Genomic DNA, 26,296 nt, shown 5'->3' with positions numbered 1-26,296 from the left:
CAGGCTCCAGGCTCTGAGCTGTTAGCACAGAGCCCGACATGGGGCTCGAACTCACGGACCGCGAGATCATGACCTGAGCCAAAATCGGCCGCTTAACCGACTGAGCCACCCAGGCGCCCCGTTAAATTTGTGATTTTAACAATAATCAGTCAGACCCACAGACCAATCCACAGACATAAATAAATATGTGGGAGAAGTGCCAGATTGACTCTGTCCTTTGTGTCTCAGTTACAGCTGAGTGATGGTGACATGGTTCCCCTGTGAGGCCAGATTTCAGCTCTGCACTCCACACAGTCCTAACCCACCGAGGAGAGGTGAGAGTTGAAAACTGTCGTTCTTACACTAAATCAGTGAGATTCTAGTCACTCTCAGATCATCAAAATACCTGAACTACAATTGGGAACTGCGTGTCTTACGCAAGATAATATTTCATCAGGGATTACATGATGTGAAATATTTTACTTTTCTTAATTCTTGTAAATATGGTAAATAGTGCTTGTGGAAAAATATCGCAAAATAAAACATCCAAACTATTGTGTGCCTATAAACAAGGTATTCATTTTAACTGCATTGTCTTTACAATGGTGTAATAAATATACTTGTGCTGATATGACTTTAAAATAATTTTACCGATTCAAGTTGGCCTTTAATTTTACACTCAAAAAACATTTCTTAAATGGTTTGGCTAGCCATCTCCCTATAAGGATCTGAATTGTAATCCTATTTCATTTGTTGGTAAGTACATCACCTGTCACTTGGATGCATTTCTTCAGACCCTTTCCAAGTTTCAGTAGTAAGTACCTTCAGTTCATGTGACCTGCCATTAGCTGACAAACTGTTGTAGCACTGGGAGTGTCAGTTCACTCAACAAACATTCTGTATATTCTATGCAAATACGAATAAGGCAAGTTCCTTTGCCTTGGAGAACTCACAATTTTTGTCTACACAAGTAATCACTATCCAATGCATGCAAATAAAAGGCAATAAAAGATGAGGAATTTGGTGCATTTGAGAAAGTCTTCAAGGAGGAAGAGTTTTTAAGTTGGGTCTTAGAAGGCCTTAAATATCAAAGAGCTCATTATTCACAGGGGCAGGGGAAGGATGGCTCAGGCAAAAGCATTTAAAAACTTGCAGGCGTCAAATCATGATGGTATAGAACGTGTTTAGCAATTGCAGTGCAAGCAGAAAATGAATAGGTAAGTTATTTGATTAGTTTTTACAAGACATGATGAGGGGTTTCACTAGAACAGTGGCACTATGGCTGGAGAGAAGGGCCTTTTGAAGAGAGATTTTGAAGATAGTTTGATAGGACTTGGTGATCACATGTAGTGGAACTGGCAGAGGAGGGCGGTGAAGAATCACAGGTGGCGTGAGGTATTTGTCTCAGGTTACTGCCAAGAGCAAAATGACAGTCATTGAAACGGGGAATGCAGGAGAAAGTAAGGAATGCTTAGAGGTGGTTGAACGGAGTCCAGCAAGAGGTAAACAAGAGATTACATCAGTCCTACAACTTCCTGCACAAGGAAAAGCCTGTTCCCAAGCCATGTGACCTGAGGCTTCAAGCAGGTATTTGAAAATAGGCCTTAGAGGAAAAGGAGGAAGAGGTACCCTGAAGAAGAGTCCCATGTTCCATCTGATAAATTTTGAAGGCTCTCCTCAGTCGGCCCTGGTGATATTCATGTGTCCTACATGCGTACCTTTTTATGCCAGCACAGATGCCGTGCTACTTTTGGGATACGAATAATGAAACACTCAAGTCACCCAAATGTTTTCTTTTTCTTTCTGCGCCACCCCCTCCCCCTTCTCTTCTTTCCTTTTTTCTCCATTGAGGTGTAATTCTTTGGTGAGGAAAAGATCAGTCAGGACTTGTTACGTTGGGAGAAGCACGTCAACGTTACGGAGGGCGTCTTGAAGTCCACGTGCTCTCCAGTGTCCCAGGGAATCTCTTATTGAGCATGGCTAGTAAATTTCTTCCAGAAGTGAGTAAAACTAAAAATAAATCAAATTCACGTGATTGTGATTCTCTGTCAAGCATATGAGCACTCTATTAAGTGAGGTGTGGCCTTTGGCTTTTCGAGGCACTTAGGTAATGAGCAGTCAGCTGACTCTAAAATGACTTAACTCTCGAGTATGGAGACAGAAGCAAATAGAAATACAGAATTGGTCTTGTCATAGACCTTATAACGCAGAGGCTTTCTTCCGGCTTTATCTCCAACTCCTAAGGTTGAGAATGGAACTGATGTTCTCCTTCCTGTTGCTTTGTGCTTTCTTCGCATTCCTTATTTATAACTGGGTCACTTTTGGAACTAATTTGCCTTCTTGAAAAAGTTGAATCACATGCTTTTTAGAATGAAAATTGGAAGCCTAATATTTGATGAAGCATTTGTTGGTACTTTACAACAACGTAATGATTATTTGGTTTTTCTTTCCTGTTTGACTATAGGCTTACATTTTCTGGGTTAGCATTATTTTTTACAGATGCTGTTCTTTGTAAATTATTAAAGCTGTTTCAGCTGAAATGTTGCTGTGCTTCTAGCTTCTTGTACTGAACAACATTTCACAAGGCAGAATTTGGTAAAGCTTTTTGGTTGAAACACGTTATTGTTACTTTAGGTGCTGACTGTTCTGATGCCGAGTTTCCAATTGCCTTGATTAAAGTAGACACATTCTATGGCTTGGATGACTTACATTTCAAATTGGTTTGATCAAGATGATTGGTATGAAGGACTACAAAGAGTAAGATACATTTATGTTGTAATTATGATATTCTGTGGATTTTGTTTTCTGCTTTACTACTCATGCAGCTGTGTTTGTCATTTATGTTGAGGACATTTTTTCATTGAAATATTCTGAGGGTAAATAAGATAATCACTTGATCGATTCAAAAGCAGAGGTAAGAAGAGAATATGTAAATACAGTTGTATATTGAGGAAAAGGCATTTTTTTTGTCCGTCCTGGTTTCAGATGAATTCTTAATTTTTTCAGATTATCTTTAAGCTTTAAATATAAAACAGAATTCTTTTTAATGAGACTGATGGATGAAAGTAGTAATACTTTTAACAAAATCATTTTACATAGAGAAAAACTTGATGAAATAGAAGATGTGCATGCTAATACTACATATATAATAATACTGTAAAAGAAAATGCAGAAATTTTCTGAAGAAGAGTGCCATATTCTATTTGATGAATTTTTAGGCAATTAATTATGTTTCAAAAGGACTTGGCATTGTTACTATGGCAACTTTTGTATAGTATTTTGAAAACAGCTATTCTGATCTATTATTGCAATAGTAGAAAACTGCTATTTAAAAATGCATCTAATCAAGATGGATTTTGTGTAAAATTGTATGACGTCTCTGATTATTTTCACTTTTTTAATGGAAGTTTTCTTAATCATTTAGATGAAGGCACTTTGTGGATTTTTCTTTCTTTTTTTCCTTTCTCCTTTCTCTCTCTCTCTCTCTCTCTCTTTCTCTCTCTCTCTCTCTCTTTTCTTCTTACACAGCCTGGATTTTTCCTTTTATTAGTGACTGGAACAAAAGAGCCAGAGTATCTTCACGCAGTCTCACCAGCTGGTCCTCGCCGTTGTTCGAGGGCAGACAAGACTGGAGATAGACAGCACTGCCTTCTCCCCCTCACTTCCTCGGGTCCCTTTCTCAGCACATCAACGAAAGACATTTTCCCAGTATTTTACTTCCTTTTAATTATCTCTTTTGTTGTAATTGCTCAGCAGTTTAAAGCCTCCTGCCCTTTGGGCTTTTCTTGAGATTTGTTTTTTCAACTGTGAAACAAGCCAGTGAACATCTCCGGAGCCAGTTAATAGCAAACCCTGGGGAATAATCCTCATATCGTGGACCCTAAAGCATTCTTCAGGACACAGGTGGAGGATCCATGGGTAGCTTTTCATTCTGGACTCCAGTCTTATCCATAAATGATGGAACTGTTCCAGCTTGTGGGTTTACTACGTGCCACAGGACACAGACACCCCACAGCATCTCTGTATTGTGCGTGTGCATTTTTAATGGAATAATACGCGCATTTCTGATGTGGATACAGAGGCTTTTTTCCCAGTGTAGTCCGTGTATTTCTCAGTGGGAAAGCATAGGGATGGTAGTCTAGCTTGCTAAAATGTTTTTTACTAAAATTGGGTGTTCCTTTATATAGTGACTTTAGGGTAGTTTAGAGATTATGAGAATTCAAATTCTTTTCCTCTGTTCTGACACCATCCTGACACCCTTTAAAACTACCATTGGCCTTTATAAATGAATTCCTGGCTCTGAGACGTATTACGAGAGTTGCCGTTATTACATATGGATAAAGTTTGACCCTGAAATGACCACATCGTCTTCATGGGCTTGAGGTTCTTCTGGCTCAGGTTTTGATCAGTTCTTACATAGACTTAAATGGGAATGAAAGATCCTGTTCTAAATAATGAGAATTGGCACATGAATATTGACTAATTTCTTTAAAAATCCAGCTTACTATTTTTCAGATGATGTGTCTGTGCATATATATCCTATATAATCAGCATTCAGCCTAGTAAAATTTTCAATATAATATTTTTTAACTGTTCACAGGAAAAGATAAGTTGGATTTTTTTTTTTTAGTTAAAATTGTGGTTTAAAAATGGAGTCTTTGAAAAATTACATACAAGTGAGTTTGATCTTTAGTACGAAATTATGATAGAATTAATTTGGATAGGATTAATATTGATGGCATATGTACATATTTCTACAGATACACAGACACATATATATGAACTTAATTTTCACTTAGTTTTATAGTTTTATTTTTGGCAGTTGTAACTCTATAATTAAAATTTGTTTTTTAATGTTTATTACTTGAGAGAGAAAGAGAGAGAGAGAGCAAGCAGGGGAGGGGCAGAGAGAGAGGGAGACACAGAATTGGAAGCAGGCTCCAGGCTCTGAACTGCCAGCAAAGAGCCCGACATGGGGCTTGAACCCACAGACTGCAAGATCATGACCTGAGCTGAAGTTGGCCGCTTAACCGACTGAGCCACCCAGGCGCCCCTATATTTTAAATTTCACTGTGATTATTTCATATCTGCATACTATTGCATATTCAAAAATGAGCTTTAATATTATACAAATCTAATGTAAATATACTCTTACCACTTGTTTAATTTTTTTGCATTTCATGCACTTAATGTGTAGAGCATCTCTACTGTAATTATAATGTGTGTAGGTGCATTTCATAGGAGATTGAAACACAAAATTGAATTTAGGTTAAGAAAATAAAGTAATACCTTTGCAAGTAGGCTGTTGCCAGGCTACTGACAGTGTCAGTTGCATGTGGGGTGTCCCAATGCTCCGACTGTCTTCCTGAATCCTTTATAAATCTCCATTATTCAGTGTACCAAAAGGGTTAGTACTTCATCTTTAAAGTGTGCATGTTGTTTCTGGGCCAGAAAGATGGTATTTTCTTTTTTTTTTTTTTTTTTTTAATTTTTTTTTTTAGCGTTTATTTATTTTTGAGACAGAGACATAGCATGAATGGGGGAGGGTCAGAGAGAGGGAGACACAGAATCTGAAACAGGCTCCAGGCTCTGAGCTGTCAGCACAGAGCCCGACGCGGGGCCCGAACTCACGGACCGTGAGATCGTGACCTGGGCCGAAGTCAGCCGCCTAACCGACTGAGCCACCCAGGCGCCCCAAAAGATGGTATTTTCTAAAGCAACAAATCTTTGGAATGAACACGGAGATTAAGTCATTCTCTCTCTCTCTGTCTCTCTGTCTCTCTCTGTCTCTCTCTCTGTCTCTCTCTCTCTCTGTCTCTCTCTCTCTCTCTCACTCTCTCTCTCTCTCACACACACACACACACACACACACACACGAAACATTCTAAAGTAAGGATGCAAAAGGGTACATCATATTTATCTGAAATATGTAATGAGCTTACATTCAGTTAACATATGTTTATTTTCCTAAATATATGACATTTTATAGGATTTATATTTAAGGTACAGACACATATGTTAGAATAGACCTTCAGTTGAACATTTTCCATTTTCAGTAATGCAGACTCATTAATTGTGTAATATTCATGCGGACTACAAAGATAACACAAGCTTCTGGACATTTCTTTTTATGTCTTTAGTGATTGCAGATACCACTTTATAGGAGATACATAGTATTACATATATTTTTAATAATTCTTTTGAAAAATAATGTCGAAGTTTCAAATACTGCCTATAATCAAGATGTATAGATGCAGTAGTATTTATATATTTAATGATGTATAACTTTTTTCAAATTTCATCCAAAATCCTAGATTTTTAAAATAAGTCACTATTTTGTTTTGTCCTGTTTATTATTAATGGCTGGTTTGGACATGTTATTCAACTCTGAATTTAAAAAGGATTTAAGTTGTTAGACTGTAAGACTTATAAAAGCTGCTTATGAACAAGGTCATACCATATTGGATGACAACAATGATATTTTTAGATTAAGTTTGGAAATTCAAAAGTAGTAAATTCAAGATATACTGATAGTTAAAGTAAGAGTGTATGGACGAAATGGATTTTGAAGTAACTTATTTTTAATAAATAGTTAGCAGAGGGAGTTTAGGTTTCTAGTCTGCCAGGTAAGGAGCTTAGAAGTCTTCATTTCATCCTTAAAATGATACAAAGCTGAACGAACTGAAAAATCAAGAACTCTTCTTAGATCTCTAAGAGAAGTGAGATCACAAGGCAGATTGCTTCTCACACCACTGGAGACACTGACAAACACTTACAGAAATTCGCAACCTACTGGAGCAGAGACCCACCAGCTAAAGCGTCTGCAGGAAGCAGAACCAGGGTAGGAAAAGCTGAACTAATTGATGAATTGCTGTGAGGCTCCTGTGACAAGTCTGAGAGTTAAAAGTTCCAGGGAGGCTGCCATGCTTTTATGTGCTTTTACCTCCAGGATCTCTACTAGGCCTTCACCATGGAGATCAGGGAAAATCCCTGCATGCTCCTGGCTGGGGGAGGGGAAAAGGAAGTATTGTGAAATATGTCCAGGCATTTTGTTCTTAGCAAGGGTGTTCTCAGGGGAAACTCTTTTAGCAGAGCCCAACTTGCTGGTTATTTCAGAACCTACCCTATGTGGCGGAAGGGAAATAGCTATCTCAAGCCCACTGTACCCCTCATGTCCCACCTGGGGAATAAAAAACCCTCAAGAATCACAGGCAAAATTCACATTCCACAGGCATAGACTCACCAAAAGACAGAGACCTAATCTTAGCACTTTCAAATGCTTCCTCATGTTTCCTCTCCACCCTCAATGTACCATTACATTATAAAGGTCTGCGTACCACAGTTCCTTTTATCACTATATTCATGTTCTCCTCTCAGAGATTACAGGGCATACTAAAAGGCAAAAACAAAACAAAACAAAAAAACCCAAAACCCCCCAAAACAAAAACAAAACCCAACAAACAAGCAAAAAACCAGAAGCAATTTATTGGAAAGGAGAAAAAAAAAAAATCAGAACAAGAGTCAGATATGGCAGGAATGTTGGAATTATCGGACCAAGAATTTAAAGAAACTGTGGTTATATGCCAAGGGCTTTAATTAAAAAAAAATAGACAACATACAAGAACAGATGGATAATTGAAGCAGAGAGGTGGAAATTCTAAAAGAATCAAAAAGAAATGCTAGAGTCAGAACACTGTAACAAATGAAGAAGTCCTATAGTGAATTCATTAGCAGACTGGATATGGCTGAAGAAAGAATTTCTAAGCTTGAGGATATGACCGTAGGGACTTCCAAATCTGAAAAAAGAAAAAAGAATGGGGAAAAACAGAACAGAGTACCAAGAGCCATGGGGCCACTACAAAAGGCATACCATGTACATACTAGAAATACCAGAACAAGAAGAGAAAGGAGCAGAAGCAACAATCGAAGTAATAGTGACTTAGAATTTCCCCAGATTAATGTCAGACGGCAAACTCCATATCCAGGAAGCACAGAAGATACAAAACCTGGTAAGTGCAAAAACAACCAAACAAACAAAAGACTACACCTACAAATAATATATCCTATTCAAACTGCAAAAAAAAAAAAAAAAAAAAAAAAAAAGAAAAAAAAAATCTTGAAAAAAGCCAAAGAAGCAAGGATAAGAATTAAATTGAACTTTTCAGAAACCATAACAGCAAGAAGAGAATGGAATGAAATATTAAGAGTGTTCAAGAAATAAAATACCAGCCTAGAAATCTGTACTGATAACACTGCAGTTCTCTTTCATGAACGAAGGAGAAATAAAGACTCTCAGGCAAAAATTTGGGAATTTGTTGCCATTAGGGAATTTGTTGCAACAAATGTTAAAAGAAGTTCTTTTTTTTTTTTTTTTAATTTTTTTGAAGTTTCTTTATTTTGAGAGACAGAGCAAGCAGAGGAGGGGCAAAGAGAGAGGGAAAGAGAGAATCCCAGGCAGGCTCCATGCTGTCAGCGCGAAGCCCGATCTGGGGCTTGAACTCACGAACCATGAGATCGTGACCTGAGCCGAAACCAAGAGTGAGATCCTCAACCGACTGAGCCACCCAGGCACCCCAAAAGAAGTTCTTTGGAGAAAATTAGTGATAAAGGTTTAAAGCTCAGATCTGTATAAACAAAGGGAGAATATTGGAGAGTGTATAATTAAAGGTAAAATAAAAACTTTTATCTTTCTTACTGTTAATTGATCTTGTTAACAAATATCAGTGTGTTCAAAATAAAATAGCAACAGTGTATTTGATTATACTTTTATACAAACACACATATATATGCTATGTTGCTTATGTATAAATGAATCACAATGATCATACAGGGATGGAGAGACGAATTAGGGATATTTTGTTATTAGAAGGTACCCATACTACCTGAGAAGTACTACCTTGGAAGTAGACTTGGATGAGTTGTATATTAGAAACTCTAGGACAGTCACACACAAAAAAATGTTTAAATGAGACACAATTGATACGCTAAGAAAAAAAATGAATCATATAAAGTGTTCAGTTGAAACCACAAAAGGAAGAAGCAGTAAAAATATGGAAGATACTGATCCAAGTACATGAAGAATTATTTTGGACATTAATGCTCTAATCCACTAATTAAAAGAGACCCAACTATATGTTATCTATAAGTAACTTGCATTAAATATAAAGACATACATAAAGAGTAAAGGAATGAAGAAAGATACACCATGTTAGCACTAATTAAAAGAAGTGGGTGTGTCTGTGTTAATTTCAGACAGAGCAGAATTCACAGCAGGGATAAAGAGGGATAGTACATAGTCACTCTCCAAGAGGGGGTCACTCCTCCAAGAAGACATAATAATCCTTAATGTGTATGCGCCTAATAACAGTACTGTAATACATGAGGCAAAAAATCGATAGAAATGCAAAGAAAAATCGATGAGTGCACTATTATAGTTGGAGACTTTAATGCTTTGTCAGACTGAACAGATCTAGCAGCAGAAAATCATTAAGAATGTAGTTGGACTCTAGCATCTTCAGTAAACTGGATATAATTTCCGTTTATAAGGCACTTCACCCCAAACCAGATTGTACATTCTTCCCAAGCTCCCATGGAGCATTCACCTAGATGGACTGTATTTTGGGCCATAAAACACATCTCAACAGCTTAAAAGTATGGAGATAATATGAGGTCTACTCTCAGACATGAGTGGAATCAGACTAGAAATCGGTAACAGAAACATAACTTGAAAATCCCCAAATGCTTAGACACTAAGCCATGGTCTTTTAAATAACTAAATAACACATAATCAAATATTTTTTTTAAGTTCATTTATCTTGAGAGAGGGAGCACAAGCAGGTAAGGGGCAGAAGGAGAGAGAGAATCCCAAGCAGACTGTGTGCTGTCAGCCTAGAGCCCGATGTGGGGTTGGAACTCACGAACCTTGAGGTCACGACCTGAGCCGAAACCAAGAGTCAGACATTTAACTGATTGAGCCACCCAGGCACCCCAGAGAAGAATTCGTAAATTAAAAAGTATTTTAGACTGAATGAAATTGAAAATATGACTTAACGTAATTTGTGGGAAACAGCCAAAGCAGTGCCTAGAGGGAAATTTATAGCATTTAATGCATAATTAGAAAAGAAGGAAGATCTAAAATTAATCACCTAAACTTCTACTTTAGAAAACTCGAAAAAGAACAAATTAAATTCAAGTAAGCTGAGGAAAAGAAATAATAAAAATTGGAACAGAAATCAGTGAAATTAAAAGTAGAAAATTAGTAGAGAAAATCAGGAAAAGTAACATCTGCTTCTTTGAAAAGATCAGCCAACTCTATAGGCCTTTAGCTAGACTAAGAAGAAAAGAGAGAAGGAGGAACATATTACTAATACCAGTAATGAAAGAGTGGACCTCACTGCATAGCCTATGGACATTAAAAGGATGGTAAAGGAATACTACAAAGGATTCTATACCCACAAATTTGATAACCTGGATGAAATGGACCAATTCTTTGAAGACACAATTTGCCAAAACTCACAGAGGAAAACTATGCAATCTGAGTAGGCCTACATTTTAAAGAAATTGAATCAATAATAATGTTTTGCGGTATCATGATTTATAAGAAAATACTTTGGGTCATTCACATGACCTGATTTCCCAAGCGTTGAGAGCCATTAATGTGTCTTGTTATGTTAATTAGGTGACTTTAAAAGCCTTTGGAGGCTGATCGCTGGTGGAGCCAACCGTATGGTTAGAGGCTTGGAACTTTTAGTCCTACTCCCTTGACCTCCAGGAGGGGAGAGGGCCTGGAGGTTGAGTGATTGCCCCTGGGCGATGATTTAATCGGTCTTGCCTCTGTAATGAAGCCTCCATGAAAACTCCAAAGGAAGGGTTTTCCTTCCCAACTTGATAAACATGTGGCCCACTCTGAGACTATGGGACCTCCTTGCCCTTCCCCTCATTCTGTGCCGAGCCATATACATCTCTTCCATCTGGCTCTCCCTGAGTTACATCCTTTTATAATAAACCAGTAGTCTAGTAAGTAACATGTTTCTCTGAGTTCTCTGAGCCATTCTAGCAAATTCAAAGACTTGCACAGATACTTGACTTCAGAAGGTAGATGACATGTGAGTGTATGGAAAGATGACCAGCACAGGGAATTCCAAATTAAAATGACAGTGAATTCCTGCTACATACCTACTAGGCTGGCATGTCCGGACCGCTGACAACATTCAGGCCACTGAGGGTGGAGAGCAGTAGCTGCTTTCACTTACTTCTGGCGGGAGTGCACATGGTTGATGGTTTCTTACAAGATGTATGTACTCTCTTTGAAAGATGTTTGTTTATTTTGAGAGGGAGAGGAAGGGGCAGAGAGAGAGAGGGAGAGAGAGAAGCCCAAGCAGGCTTCTGTTGGCACAGAGCATGACACGAGGCTAAAACTCAGGAACTGTGAGATTACTAGCTGAGCCAGAATCAGAAGTCATCCAGGTGCCCCATAAAGTAAACATGCTCTTACCAGGATGTAGCAGTCACCTCCTTTTGCACCCCTTGTTATTTGCCTAAATGAATTGAAAACTTAAGTTTACACAGAAACCTGCACATGGATATGTGCAGCTTTATAGCAGCTTAAAAAAGTTTTTTTAAATGTTTATTTCACAGAGAGAGAGAGAGAGAGGGAGGGAGGGAGGGAAAGCATGAGCAGGGGAGGGGCAGAGAGAGAGGGAGACACAGAATCCGAAGCAGGCTCCAGGCTCTGAGCTGTCAGCGCAGAGCCTGACGCAGGGCTCGAACTCACAAATGGTGAGATCATGACCTGAGCTGAAGTCAGACGCTTAACCGACTGAGCCACCCAGGCACCTCCATAGTAGCTTTATTCGTAACTGTTAAAACTTGAAAGCAACCAAGATGTCTTTCAGGAGGTGATGGATAAATAAGTGGTTCATCCAGAACAGGGAATATTTTTCATTGCTAAAAAGAGATGAGCTTTCAGGCCATGAAAAGACATGGCAGAAACTTAAATGCATATTACTAAGTTAAGCCAATTTGAAAAGATTACATACTGTATGATTACAACAATATGACACTCTGGAAAAGGCAAAACTACAGAGAGAGCAGAGATATCCGTGCTTGCCAGGAGTTATTGAGAGAGGGAGAGCTGAATAGGCAGAACATAGAGGAGTTCTAGGACAGTGAATCTCTTCTCTACAATATACTAAAAGGGTGGGTACATGTCCTTCTGCATTTGTCAAACTGCATAGAGTGTATAACAGCAGGAGTGAGCCCTAATGTAAACCGTGGACTTTGGGTGATGACGTTGTGTCAGTGCAGGTTCATCATTGTAACAAATGCACTGACCTGATGGGGGATAGATGGGTGGGGGACCTTGTACATATTGGGGGTCAGGGAGTGAGTGGGAACGCTCTCTAATCTTCTGTTTTGTTGTGAAACTAAAACTGCTCTAAAAACAGTTTATTAATTTAAAAAAAAGTAAAAAAGAGCAGAAAGTTAAAAATGTTTAAATGATTCCATTTTACCCGCTAGTTTAAATCTTATGTTTCTTTTCCAGATATAAATTCAAGATTTGTTTAAACATAAATCAGAAACCATTTTTATTTGCACACAAACAGTATTAATATTAATCTTGGATCCCAAAGATAAAATACAAAAGCCTACTTAATTCACCCTGCGGTTGAAATAATATATATTTTCAGTGAAAAGTAATGTGGTAACATTACTAGTTAGGTAAAGTATATTTTAAAACATTTGTCCTGACTGTTAGTGCCTGAGGAAATATAGGTGCCAGGGGAGGAGGAACGAAGATTTTTTTTTTTTTCAACGTTTTTTATTTATTTTTGGGACAGAGAGAGACAGAGCATGAACGGGGGAGGGGCAGAGAGAGAGGGAGACACAGAATCGGAAACAGGCTCCAGGCTCCGAGCCATCAGCCCAGAGCCTGACGCGGGGCTCGAACTCACGGACCGCGAGATCGTGACCTGGCTGAAGTCGGACGCTTAACCGACTGCGCCACCCAGGCGCCCCAGGAATGAAGATTTTTATAGTTAAGCACTCAAAAGACTGAAGGCCCAGTTTGTTTATCATGCCATTTTTCACTTCAGATAATGTTTTACTTTTTTTTTTTTTTTAAAAAGCCACTAGTTCCACCCTGATAAGGGGATTTGATGGGATGAAGATAGGTTTGAGGAAGAAAGAGGAAATTAAGAGATCTTGTCTAGAAAGTGGGAATATGAAATAGAAAAGATATATAGAAGAAAGTAACTTTATAAAAATGGAGATAATAGAACTGACTAGAACTTATTAGTTGCTGAGCACTAAAATAAAGGAGAATTAAAGGGTTATGGTCAGGACATCATTCCACCTGTACTGAAAAGGAAGCAGGTAATAAAGAGACAGTGTTTTATTTTTCCGTGATGGTACCAGGTGTCACTCCTTCAGAGTAGCTGGCTTTAACCCACTAGGTGGCAGGATAGAAAGAGAAGAGGCAGGTTGGGGTGGAGGGTTCCCGGGGCTAGACTGAACGTGTACCTAAAGAATTGTGTCATAGGTCAGACGTATATGTCTTTCTGTGTTTATCTTTCATATAGGTGATAGTTCAGGGGTGGTGTTAAGGCAATAACATTTCGCTGCTGAAATGATGTAAAGCTTTTGAAGAACATAAAATAGTGATGAAATGCTGACTCTGGGATAGACTCGTCAACACGAACCAAATTTATCATATTTCCCAGATATTATTTTTTCAAAAATATTTTAAGATTATAATTGCTAGCTGTATTTTTTCCTTACTTTAATCAGATATGAAATTGACAATAGTGGAAAATTGATATTTGCATGGTATAACTTTGTGGTATTAGTGAAGGTTGTCTTATACTAAGAAACCTCATTTTTAGACCAATATTTTTTACCATATTAGAAAAGACATCTAATAATAGTCTGGGTTCTGTCTTTAAAAAGTTGTTTTTGGCCAATTAATCTATTATTGAATGCCATTCATTAGGTAACTATATAGTGCAATACTCAGAATAGGTTTTTTGGTTTTGTTGTTGTCTTCGTGTTTTTACTGTATTTGGATTTTCATAACGGTTGTAGACTTAGAAGCAGCCTCCCTCTTGGTTTGCTCTTCTCCGGAATCCCAGAGAGTTTACGCGTAGATGCACAGAATCCTTTGGGCTGAGAGGGATGGTAGGGAAAACCTAGGTCACAGGGTTTCTGTTAGAAGAAGCAGAGACCTGAGCTTAGATGCTTGAGTCCAGCTCATGCCGTCCGCTGGCTTGGAGTCGGGTCTCCGTCCCTGTGTCCCAGCCAGGCTGATTCTGCATCTCCAGGCTGTTGACTCCACCAGCCTCTGTCCTGCCACATCAACAACTTGTAACCGCTAGTTTCCAGCTTCCTTCTGTCCCCTGTTCGCAATGAGCAGTATTGGTAATGCAGCTTGTCTCCCTGCCCTGTGTGCCTCAAGTGGCTTTTGTGAAGGTGCTGAGTCACTGTAACAATAGGGATGCTCTGTGGCAGAGGTCACACAGTCCCCCCAATAGTGGCTCACGGTGTTTTACGTTTGAATTTGCTGCCTTGAATGTATTGCCAGTGTTTAGAAATCATTAGGTTTTACACAAAAATCTAGATTCTTCCATTTCCCTGGAGAGTTACATAAATCTGGACACATGGGAGGAGGACCTTTCTCCAGGGGCCCTCAAGCCCTTTAGATATAACATGCACCTGTATTCCATTGTAGTCCCCATGGGTCCTGTAGGGTTCCCATTCCTTGGCCAGGTGCCATTTGTCATTTATCATTTATAATCTCTTGCTTTTCAAACTGAAATGACCTGCCTTGGTGTCTCTAGACATTGGGGGATTTCAACTCTTGTTCTCTGAAAGTATGCACTGAGATGAATCGTTCTCGTAGAAATTTCTTTAAAAAAGATGAAGATTGAGGAAGATAGATGGAAAATAATTAAGTTGGTTGCATAATGGAAATGACTGATATTTCTCCAAATTTGTTTTTCAAGGCAAACATGTCCCAGGTAAGGCAAGTGGGACTCCTAGCTGCTGGATGTCAGCCTTGGAACAAAGATGTTTGCGCTGCCCACGGAGACAGGTTTGCGTACTGTGCTACCCTGGCCATCTATATTTATCAGGTCAGATTCTGTGGATTCTTTCTGATTTCCGAATTGTATTAGGTAAAGTTAATATTTAAGTAGTACGTATTTTTAAATCCCTGTGGTATGAAAAGCTGAGTGCTTTTTGGTTTTACAAGTCAAGCTTTTAGAAAATGCTCATCTCCTAGTTTTAAATTATAAGAATCTTAATTGATTTCACAATCATTCATGCGGCTTCATCAGCAAGAATTTCTTCAAGAATTAAAAGCTCCCCATTTATTTTTTAATTTTTTTAAGGTTTATTTATTTTTGAGAGAAGGACATACAGTGCAAGCTGGGGAGGGCCAGAGAGAGAGGGAGGCACAGAATCCGAAGCAGGCTCCAGGCTCCCAGCTGACAGCACAGAGCCTGACGTGGGGCTTGAATTCACGAACCGTGAGATCATGACCTGAGTCAAAGTCAGATGGTTAATTGACTGAGCCATCCAGGTGCCCCAAGAGGTCCCCATTTATGAATGGCAAGCAAGTAGAATTTAATTCTTTTAAAATATATTCCCATATAAATAATTGGAATTCATTTTATTCATTAGTTTCAGACCTTGCTTAGTAACTTTCATATGATAAAATCTTACCAGGTGAAGAATAGGCATCATCCATTAGAGATCATTATATTAAAAACAGTGCAGATATATTTTGAGATATCCTTGGAATACAAGCCTTTATAACTCCTTTTTTCCGTTAACTAGCTCCATCCAGACATCTCTTATCAGTTCCCAATCTACAGAGTTAGTGGCCTTCTGAGTTTCCCCAGGCAGAGGTGCCTTATGCCTCTTCAGTCCAAGTCAGTCTCCCTCCTCAGACTCGGAGCCCACATTTTGGGGTTAGCACTGCGCCCTTCATCTGAGCCACAGCCGGGAGAGCTAGCTGTCTTTGGCTCCCTCTTCTGCTCACCTCTTTCACTGAAGGTGAGCAGGGGCCATCCTAGTGTTTTGTACCCGTTACTGTCTTCTTTATACTGTGTCACCTACACTTTTCGAATAGTCTCTCAATATCCTCTTTGCCTCTACTTTGACTCTCTCTAGTTTATTCTTCATTGTAATTAATCATCTTTAATGCAAATCTGAAATTTTCAATCTTCAGCTCTTCCTTGTTCCCTTTTATGAAATCCTAACTTCATGGTATGACATCGTGTTACCAGCATTCTGTCTCTCTCCTCTCACCCTATGTTCCAGGCATACCATGATAATTGTATTTTCCAAAACATCTCAGACTCTTGTATATCTTGCCTTTGCTTACACTAATTTCTTTCCATTTGCCTGTGTTGCCTGTTTAGAAAGTATTTTCTTGTCTTTCAGATCTCAGTTGAAGTATAAACTCTTCTCCATATTCTGCTTTTTCCCTCTTTCTTATTAGCAAAGGATCTTATAAAACAGACTGCCCGTCTCAGTGCTTCCCTTTACCAGAATGAGACTTCCTCACCTTTGAACTCTCAAGTTATGCATACTCTCTGGTATTTTTTAAAAGTATTTTTTATTGTTTATTTTTGAGAGAGAGCATGAGCAGGGGAGGGGCAGAGAGAGAGGGAGACACAGAATCCAAAGCAGGCTCCAGGCTCTGAGCTGTCAGCACAGAGCCCGATGCAGGGCTCGAACTCACTAACTGTGAGATCATGACCTGAGCCAAAGTTGGACGCTTAACCGATTGAACCACCCAGGAGCCCCACTCTCTGGTATTTAATAAAGACTCATTAAGTGTTTTTCTTGTGATACATTTTTTTGTTATTTTGAAACACCAACATATTTTCAGTTAACAGTGAAAAAAATGATCGCATTATTCTGGAGTAAAAATCCTTTTAACTACTAACAGTGTTGTAGGTTTATTGAAAATTTAATAAACAACAGCATTAATCTATAAACCAATTTCCCACAATATCAATTTTATGTAGTCCATTACTCAAAGTTGTAGAAATACACACCAAACTGCAATTTCCATATAACTCACAATTTTTCGCTTTCCCATACAGAAGACAGCAGAAGCCTGCTGACTGACCCCACCCCGCTTTTCCTCCCATCTGCCTCCTTCACACTTTCCATGTCCTCCCAAGCTTCTCCTTCCCAAAGATCTACAAAATGCCTCCCTTAGTCTTAAGTCCCCATCTTCTTGTCTTATTTCCTTTTAGAGAAGAAGAATGTATTAGACAAGGCAAACTATTCCTCTAAGGAATAAAGAAGGTCAGAAAGTGGATGAAGGCAGAACTCAATTTTTTTCATGTTTGCAAGTGTCTTAAGTTTTGTGATGACATTTTATGACTTGAATATTTAGGAAGATTAAGGTAAAATTATTAATATAAAAACCCTATGAAGAAAGTTTATGTATCATTAAAGACTGAAACAAACTAAAAATCACTCTGATTTAGAAGTTAAAACAAACTCAGGTGACAGTTGATTACAGAGTTCAGTGTAAAACCTTGTTGCAAAGTATAATAGAAAATTACATTTATATTAAATGGTGGCATTAACATTCAACTTCCATTAATCAGTATTGTTTTAAATGTCATTATCTAAATCAAAATGCTTTGAAAATTATGCTACATGAATATTTACTAAATCACACCCAGGGTCAATGTACAAAGTCTGATTGTCTGTTACACTCTCTATAATGATGCTGAGGTTTTATCAGATTTTTTGGAACTATTAAATGATACTTGTAAATGCCATAAGAACTTTTTCTTTAACCGTTGGATTATGATGCAATAATATATTGTATTAACTACTCTAAAAATAATTTATGGCCTAGCTCATTGTAATGGTACAGGCTCTTAATTGTAAATAGAATAGGAATGTATTAATAAATTAATCCCTGTAAGTATTCTATATCATGCTTAAGATACTACTTGGATAATTGTGTACTAAATCCAGGAAAGATCATTGATGTGCATTGTAGCTTCTTCATATGTGTTTGTATTTATAGACTCCTCCACAAGATTTCTAGCTTGTAGAGCAGTCCTTCTATTAGATACATTAGACACTCTCACAGTATTTACCACAGGTAACATAAATCACTGAATAACATCAAACTTACAAAACTGTTCATTCTTAAATGTACAGGAAATATTCTTAAATATTTAAACAGGACAATTGAAGATTATTGTAACTACAATACTAATCAGATGAAAACTCTACTGGTATTTGGTTATCTCTAATAATATTTTCATCCAAAGTTGTTCAGGAATAGCTGAAGTTCAGGTAGTAAGAGATACAGAAATTATAGAAGACAAAACCTTTGGAGATAATTAGGTCATTAGTCAAAATTTTAGATACAGAGGTGTTCGCTATAGTATTATTTGTGATAGCAAAAATTAAAAGTTGCTTAAATGATAAACAAAGGCATAATGCCTCCTTTTTTCAATAATATTAACTGAACTTCTTTTGGCCAAGTATTACTAGGCACTAGGAATGCAGCTCTGAACAAACCAGTCACATTCTTCTCATTGAATTCATGTTCTTAGTAAGGACAGGGGACAGGGAGAAATCTGTGAAATATGTCATTTTATGAATAAATAAATGTTTCAGGACAAAATGCGTTCTACAAAAGATGTAAAAATAGGTAATATGCTAGAGTCATTGACACCAAAATCAAAGGCAACAAAACCAAAAGTTAACAAGTGGAACGACACCAAACTAAAATCCTTCTGCAAAGCAAAGGAAACCAACAACATACAAAGGCAGCCCACGGAGTGGGAGAAAATATTTGCAGATCATATATCTGATAAGGGGTTAACATCCAAAACATATAAAGAACTTGTATGACTCCATAGCAAATTAAGCAAACGATCTGATTAAAAAATGGGCAGAGGATCTGAATAGACATTTTTCCAAAGAGGGATTCCAGATTGCCAACCGACACATGAAAAGAAATCTCAGTATCCCTCACCACCAGGGAAATGCAAATCAAAACCACACTGAGATATGACCTCACACCTGTTAGGATGGCTGTTTTCAAAAAGACAAGAAATAACAAGTGTTGGTGAGGCTGTGGAGAAAAGGGAACCCTCATGCCCTGTTGATGGGAATGTAAATTGGTGCAGCCACTGTGGAAAACTCTATGGGGGTTTCTCAAAAAATTGAAAACTGAACTACCATGTGACCTAGCAATTCTGCTTCTGAGCATTTATGTGAAGGAAATGAAAAGATGTATGCACTCCCATTTTCACGGCAGCATTATTTACAATAGCTGAGACTTGGAAGGCACCAAAGTGTCCATTGATGAATGGACGGATAATAAAGAAAATGTGTGTGTAGTTAGCCATAAAAAGAAGGAAACCCTCTTTGCTACCATATGGATGCAACTTGAGGGTGTTATGCTCAGTGAAATATGTCAGAGAAAGACAAATACTGTGTGATCTCACTTATACGTGGAGTCTGAAACAAAGAAAAACAAAATGAAACTGAACTCATAGATACAGGGAATCGATTGGTGGTTGCCAGAGGTGGGGGTGCGGTGAGGGAGAAATGGGTGAGGGTGGTCAAAAGGCAAAACTTTAGAAACTAAATAAGGCATGAGGATGCATTGTACAGCATGTTGAATGTAGTTGATGGCACTCTTGTATATTTGAAAGTTGCTCCAAGAGTGGATCTTAACATTTATCATCACACAAAAAGAAATTATAACTATGTGTGGTGATAGCTAGACTTAAGTGATCATTTAGCAGTACATACAAATGTTGAATCACTAGGTTGTAGACCTGAAACTAATATTACATGTCAACTGTATCTCAACTAAAAAAAGGATACAGCTAGGGGACAGGTTTTGGCATGGGAAGGGGTGTATAAATTTATTTAGATAGTGTGGTCAGAAAATACCTCTGTGAAGAGGCAGTTTTGAACTGTGAAGAGGCAGTTTTGAACTGAGACCTGAACAGGAAAGAATGAATAACCAGGAGCAGACAGACGGGGAGAGCATTGAAGGCCAAGGGAACAGCAAACAGGCGTTAAAGCAGATGTGATTTTGCTGTAATAGAGAAACAGGAAGGTCAGAGTGAACAAGCAAGAACGTGATACCAAATGAGCCTTGCAAAATAGCCAAGGTTCATGATGTTGTAGGGCATTGAAGGCCATGTTGCAGTCAGGATTTTACTGCAAGTGTAAGGTTGAAGAAAGATTGGTGTAATCAGTAATTAATATAATAATGATTTGGAACACTCTCCAGTAGCAGTGTGAAAGTTTCATTATTGTGTTAAAAGGAAAAGCCAGGTACAACCAAATGGCTATATGGTGTAATCCCAAACATATTGAAAAAGGTAACAAAGGAAAAGGCACTGGCTGATGGCTCATTCACAAAGGAAATAGGAAAATTAGGCTATTTCTTTTGTCCACTTCCATATAAGAACACAACGAAATGCCCCATCCAAAAAGCAATAACATAAAATAGGTCCAGTGATAACATTGTTCTGCAGACTTCAGACATCTTAACGTAATAATGAGCAGGTGGTTTGTTTCACCTGATTTTTTTGTTGAAGTATAATTAACATTCAATGTTATATTAGTGGCAGGTGTACAACATATCGATGCAACAGTTTTTCACGTTACTCACTGATCATGATTGTAAGTGTAGTCAACATCTGTCACCATACAATGTTATTACAGTATTACTGTATTCACTCTGCTGTACTTTTCATCTCCATGAGCTTTTTTGTAACTGGAAGTTTGTACCTCTTAATCCCCTTTATCTATTTCACCCATGACCCCACCCACCTCCCATCTGGCAGCCACCAGTTTGCTCTCTGTTTTTAGGAGCCTGTTTTTCTGTTTGTTGTTTGTTTTGATTTTAGATTCCACATATAAGTGAAATCACATGATACTTGTCTTTCTCTGACTTACTTCACTTAGCATCATACCCTCTGTCTGCAGCCGTGTCATTACAAATGGCAAGATTTCATTCTTCTTTATGACTGGGTAATATTCCACATCTTCTTTATCCATTCATCTGTTTTTTCAAAGTTTGTTTATTTTTTTGAGAGAGAGCGTGTGTGTGTAGGAGAGGGTCGCAGAGAGAGTGGGAGAGAGAGAATCCCAAGCAGGCTCCACACTGTCCGTGCAGATCTCACAAACTGTGAGATCACGACCTGAGCCCAGATCAGGAGTCCCAACGCTTAACTGACTGAACATTCCAGGCGCCCCCTATCCATTCATTCATCTATAGACAGATGCTTGTGTTGCTTCCATATCTTGGCTATTGTAAATAATGCTACAATAAAAATAGGGCCGTTTTCATTTTCTTTGAGTAAATACCCAGTGGTGGAATTACTACATCATGTGGTATTTCTTTTTTTAGTTTTTTGAGGTACTTCCATACTCTTTTCATGGTGGCTGTATCAATTTACATTCCCGCCAGCGGTCCTTTTTTTCCACATTCTCAACTCTTGTTATTTCTTGTGTCTTTGATTTTAGCCATTCTGACAGGTATAAGGTGATAACTCATTCTGGTTTTGATTTGCATTTCCCTGATGATGAGTAACGTTCAGCATTTTTTTTTCCTGTGTCTGTTGGACATCTGTATGTTGGAAGATGTTTATTCAGGTCCACTGCCCATTTTAAATCAGATTATTTGGTTTTTTGGTGTTGAGTTGTAGAAGTTCTTTATATGTTTTGTGTATTAACTCCTTATTGGATATATCATTTGCAAATACCTTCTTCCATTCAGTAGGTTGCCTTTTCATTTTGTGGTGGTTTCCTTCACTCTGCAAAAGCTTGTTTTGGTATAGTCCCACTAGTTAATTTTTCTAACCTAAATTTTTTCATTCACATCTAATTGAAAAGTTACAGAAAAAAATATTCTAAACCAAGGGTTTTTCCCTCATAAATACATATAGCTGTAGAAAATATAAAGCTCTGAATTATTATGCATATTTAAGTGTACAGTTATTTTTACCTTTTATAAATTATGTTTAATGTCAGTGCTCTTATTTTTTAAAAACTGATTTTTTTTCTAGACATCGTAACTTATCAGGAAGATGCAAATTAAAACCACAGTGAGATATTACGTTACACCTGTCAGGATGGCTAAAAAAAAAACTCAAGAAACAATAAGTGTTGGTGAGGATATGGAGAAAAAGGAACAGTCGTGCCTTGTTTGTGGGAATGCAAACTGGTGCAGCCACTGTGGAAAACAGTATGGAGGTTCCTCAAAAAGTTAAAAATAGGACTATCCTGTGATCCAGCCAGCAATTGCACTGTTGGGTATTTACCCAAAGATCATAAGAACACTAATTCCAAGGGATACATGCACCCCTTTGTTTATAGTAGCATTATTTACATTAGGCAAGATATGGAAGCCGACTGAGTGTCCATTGATTGATGAATGGATAAAGAAGTAGAATATATATATACACAATGGAATGTTACTCAGCCATAAAAAAAAAAAAATGAAATCTTGCCATTTGCAACAACATGGATGGAGCTAGAGAGTATAATGCTAGGTGAAATAACTCAGAGAAAGACAAATGACATATGATTCCACTCGTATGTGGGATTTAAGAAACAAAACAAGCAAAGGGAAAAAATAAGAGAGAGGGAGACAAATCAAGAAACAATCTTAATTATAGAGAATAAACTAATGGAGGAGAGGAGGGTGAGGGGATTCAGGATGCACTTTCATGATGAGCACCAGGGGGTGTATGGAAGTGTCGAATCACTATATCGTATACCTGAAACTAATATAACTATGTCAGCTAACTGGAATTAAAAACTTTAAAAAAATGATTTACTTCTGATTGAATACTGTTCACGTTTGAAAGTAGACCAAGGCTTGAAATGTGTTCATATCATGGTAGTAGGTGTACTAATTTTCACGTATGTAGCTTTTTAAAAACAATGTGATTATTAATGAAAAGTGTATAACTTAAAAAGAAGCACTGAAATGTTTTATTTATATATTTTTTTTAGTTGGATCACCGTTATAATGAATTCAAACTTCACGCAATTATGTCTGAACATAAAAAAACAATCACAGCTCTCTCTTGGTGTCCACATAACCCTGATCTGTTTGCAAGTGGCGGTACCGATAACTTAGTGATCATTTGGAATGTTGCAGAACAAAAAGTCATTGCTAAGCTCGACAATACAAAAGGTATATTTATAACTGGGATTTATTGAGTGAATTATTTTTACTTCAGTAAGAAAAATATTTTATTTAAATTAGCTTAGGTTTTAAAGTATTGTTTTTCAAACTTTCTACTGCTAGTCTATGTAAGAAATACATTTCACATCATGACTCGTGTGTGTACATGTGTATAAAACTGAAGGAAAATCTCATGAAATATTTTTGCTTAGTACACCAGTTAAACCATAGTCAGTACCAAATGATTTCACTAATATTTAAATATGACAAAAATCCCCCCAATAAATATAAAAGTAGTAATTGGTAAGATTTTCTTAACAAGACAGTTATCCTAGCCGGGTCATTATTCTTTCCCAATCTGAAACATACAAACACCGTGTTACCCATGTAGTCACTGCCCTGATGAGCTGGTTTCTTTCCCTTATTTTTAATTGGGTCATGGTGGAAAGTCCTAGTTCACATAAGTAGGTCTTAGTGAATTGAATATTATTACACTCTTTCTGGCTAGCATCTTACCCCATAATAATGATGACGCGAAGTAACCATTTTTCTGTTAGATGTTACAATAATTCAGTCTCTTTTTGAACACTGAAGGACGTTCACTTATTAATTATAGTTTTGAGAACTGCTGGGTATGTTCTTTATATTCAGTTGTTTCTCTAACAATGACCGGTTATCACTTTGAGATAGAAAGCCTGGACACGACAGTTCGATTTCTTTAGAACAGTCTTCAGTGTGTAGCAACAATATTAGAGAATTCGTAGGCTGCTATATTTAAATCTTGCTTCCAAGAGTAATAATAATGCCAAAGGTTATGCTCAGCGTATTTAGTATGTGGCTTTTTCCTTGTCTTTTCAAATTTAGGTCATTAGGAATGCTGAAAACAAATACCAGTAAAATAAACGAGTTTTGTTATATAACTTTCATCTTAAGAAAATATTTGCCAAACAGGGTTAATTTTTCAACTAGAAAAATGCAAATCTCATTCCCAAGTTCACATAACCTGCTTATTATTTTCACTTGAGCTTCGGTACTAGATAGTGTGTACTTTGCTCCAATATCTGAGCAGTTTTTTTTTTTTTTTTAAGTCAGCTATTCAGTGAGCTTCCATTATTGTAACAGTTTACCATAAGGTTTTCAATACATCAATGAGGAAAAACCAAAATACTTTTGGTACAGGCTTTGTGATGTATAAACAGCGATTGATAGCCTCCAAATAAGATTTTTTATGTTTTTCTGGTTATACCTGTTCATACCTGTTTGTCTCCCCATCATACCTCCTACGGTTTTTTCCAGTATTGTTTATATTGATCAGTAGTGCGTTTTCTCAATACTTTAAATTCAGCTTTAGATGAGATTAATTTTAAATAACACAATAAATACTCCTAAAATGCTATACGATGTCATTGTTCTTCTGAGGTTGTCGCACAAAATCTATACCAGGCGATACCTGCATGATAACATTTCTAAATGTTATGCACAGGTACATATGAGTTGATGTATTATCACCTAGTTTATCTGCCGATTTGTCATGAAACACCATATGCATCACCTCCATTCACAATGGAAGAGTTTTTTATTCATTACTGTGTGCACCAGGCTTCTTTTCCCAGTGAGCATACAATTAAATAAGACTTTTTCATTAACATTGTACAGTTATTAAATGGTCTTGGTAAGAGTTTTGATCACTTCTACATATTTTTCCTTTCCTTACACATTTTCCTTCTTTTGAAAATTTTCAGAGCCTTAACAATAAATTCCTCTTGCTATTTCTAAATATCTTCTTAATTTGAAGGTTGGAAGTTTGTGATTTATTTACAAAAAAATATTATGAATATTTTTGGTCATTCTCATTGTAAATATTTCAGTTTGAAATGCATTAGACTCTGTTTCTTCTTTTCAGAATTCAGCTTACGCAAAGTAGAAGTTTCCATTAAATCAACTTAAAAAAAAAAAAAAAATTCTAGGGGCGCCTGGGTGGCGCAGTCGGTTAAGCGTCCGACTTCAGCCAGGTCACGATCTCACAGTCCGTGAGTTCGAGCCCCGCGTCAGGCTCTGGGCTGATGGCTCGAAGCCTGGATCCTGTTTCCGATTCTGTGTCTCCCTCTCTCTCTGCCCCTCCCCCGTTCATGCTCTGTCTCTCTCTGTCCCAAAAATAAATAAAAAACGTTGAAAAAAAAAAATTCTATTAGAACTTGCACGTACAGCAGTTGAACTTGATGTTGCCTCTGTATTTTCATTTCATCATTCTGTATTCCACAATAATGAAAAAATACACTTAAAAGGAAACAAGTATTAGTTTGTTTAAATGTAAAATGTTAAAATTATCATCAACTTGGAAAAAATCATACTTGGTAATATCCATCCAGGAAAAAAAAAACAACCCAAAACACGTTAACAGTGGGTAATAGTACTACCTGCCCATCTCAGAGTATTTGGGAGAGAATTAAATGAGTTGATATTCTGTAGAGCTCTTCGAAGTGCTTACACATACTAAGCCACTACAGAAGTGTTTTCCGTCTTAACTGTGTGACACTGTTTCTGGTCCCTTCTCTTCCTCGCTGCATTTCCTGAAACCCAATTCAGAGACCCAGCTTTCTGGCTTTCTCCACATGTGCTGTGGTGGTTTGACCCATTCTCTTACTCCTTACTGGGAAGTTCTCCTTCTGTTAATGGATGCTAAACCACATCAGCTTTTTAATGGCCTTATTCATGTGCTCTTTCATTCCTTCTATAAACATTTATGGAGTTCCCATTTGATGGCAGGCCCCAAGGCAGGCATTAGGCGTCCAGTTGCTGCCCGTGGGGTGGTAAGGACTGTGACACAAACTGAGTTTACTGTCCGTGAACAGCTTCCGACTGTGTCTTTATTCATACCATTTCCTTTTCCTCGGAAATACCACTCATCCCACATATTAAAGTCTGCTGCTGTCTCTCAAGGTATAATTCAGATCCAGTTTCTTTTCAGGACAGTAGCCCAGTGGTTTACACACCTTTCTACACATCAAAATCATTTGGAGAACCTTGTTACAGATAGATTCCTGGGCCCTAATTCCAAATGATCTGATACACATATTCAGTTTGCTGATTCTGACGCAGTTGCTTAAAGTA

General features: G+C 37.6%; 1 protein-coding gene across 1 annotated transcript in view; it reads left to right on the top strand.

The window, feature by feature from the left end:
* The first annotated feature begins 2,641 nt into the window (after nucleotides 1-2,641).
* Nucleotides 2,642-26,296, top strand: part of WDR17 (WD repeat domain 17) — an 89,968-nt gene continuing 66,313 nt past the window's right edge. Inside the window, exons 1-3 of the mRNA XM_049631802.1 lie at nucleotides 2,642-2,736; nucleotides 14,979-15,107; nucleotides 23,011-23,194. Coding sequence (XP_049487759.1) covers nucleotides 2,671-2,736; nucleotides 14,979-15,107; nucleotides 23,011-23,194 — 379 coding nt within the window. The 5' untranslated portion in view covers nucleotides 2,642-2,670. The remainder of the gene's footprint in view (nucleotides 2,737-14,978; nucleotides 15,108-23,010; nucleotides 23,195-26,296) is intronic.

The sequence above is a fragment of the Panthera uncia genome, chromosome B1 (genome assembly GCF_023721935.1).
Source record: "Panthera uncia isolate 11264 chromosome B1, Puncia_PCG_1.0, whole genome shotgun sequence".
Classification (NCBI taxonomy): domain Eukaryota; kingdom Metazoa; phylum Chordata; class Mammalia; order Carnivora; family Felidae; genus Panthera; species Panthera uncia.
Note: the sequence above shows the minus strand (reverse complement) of the source record. Positions and strands in the feature narration are given on the sequence as shown.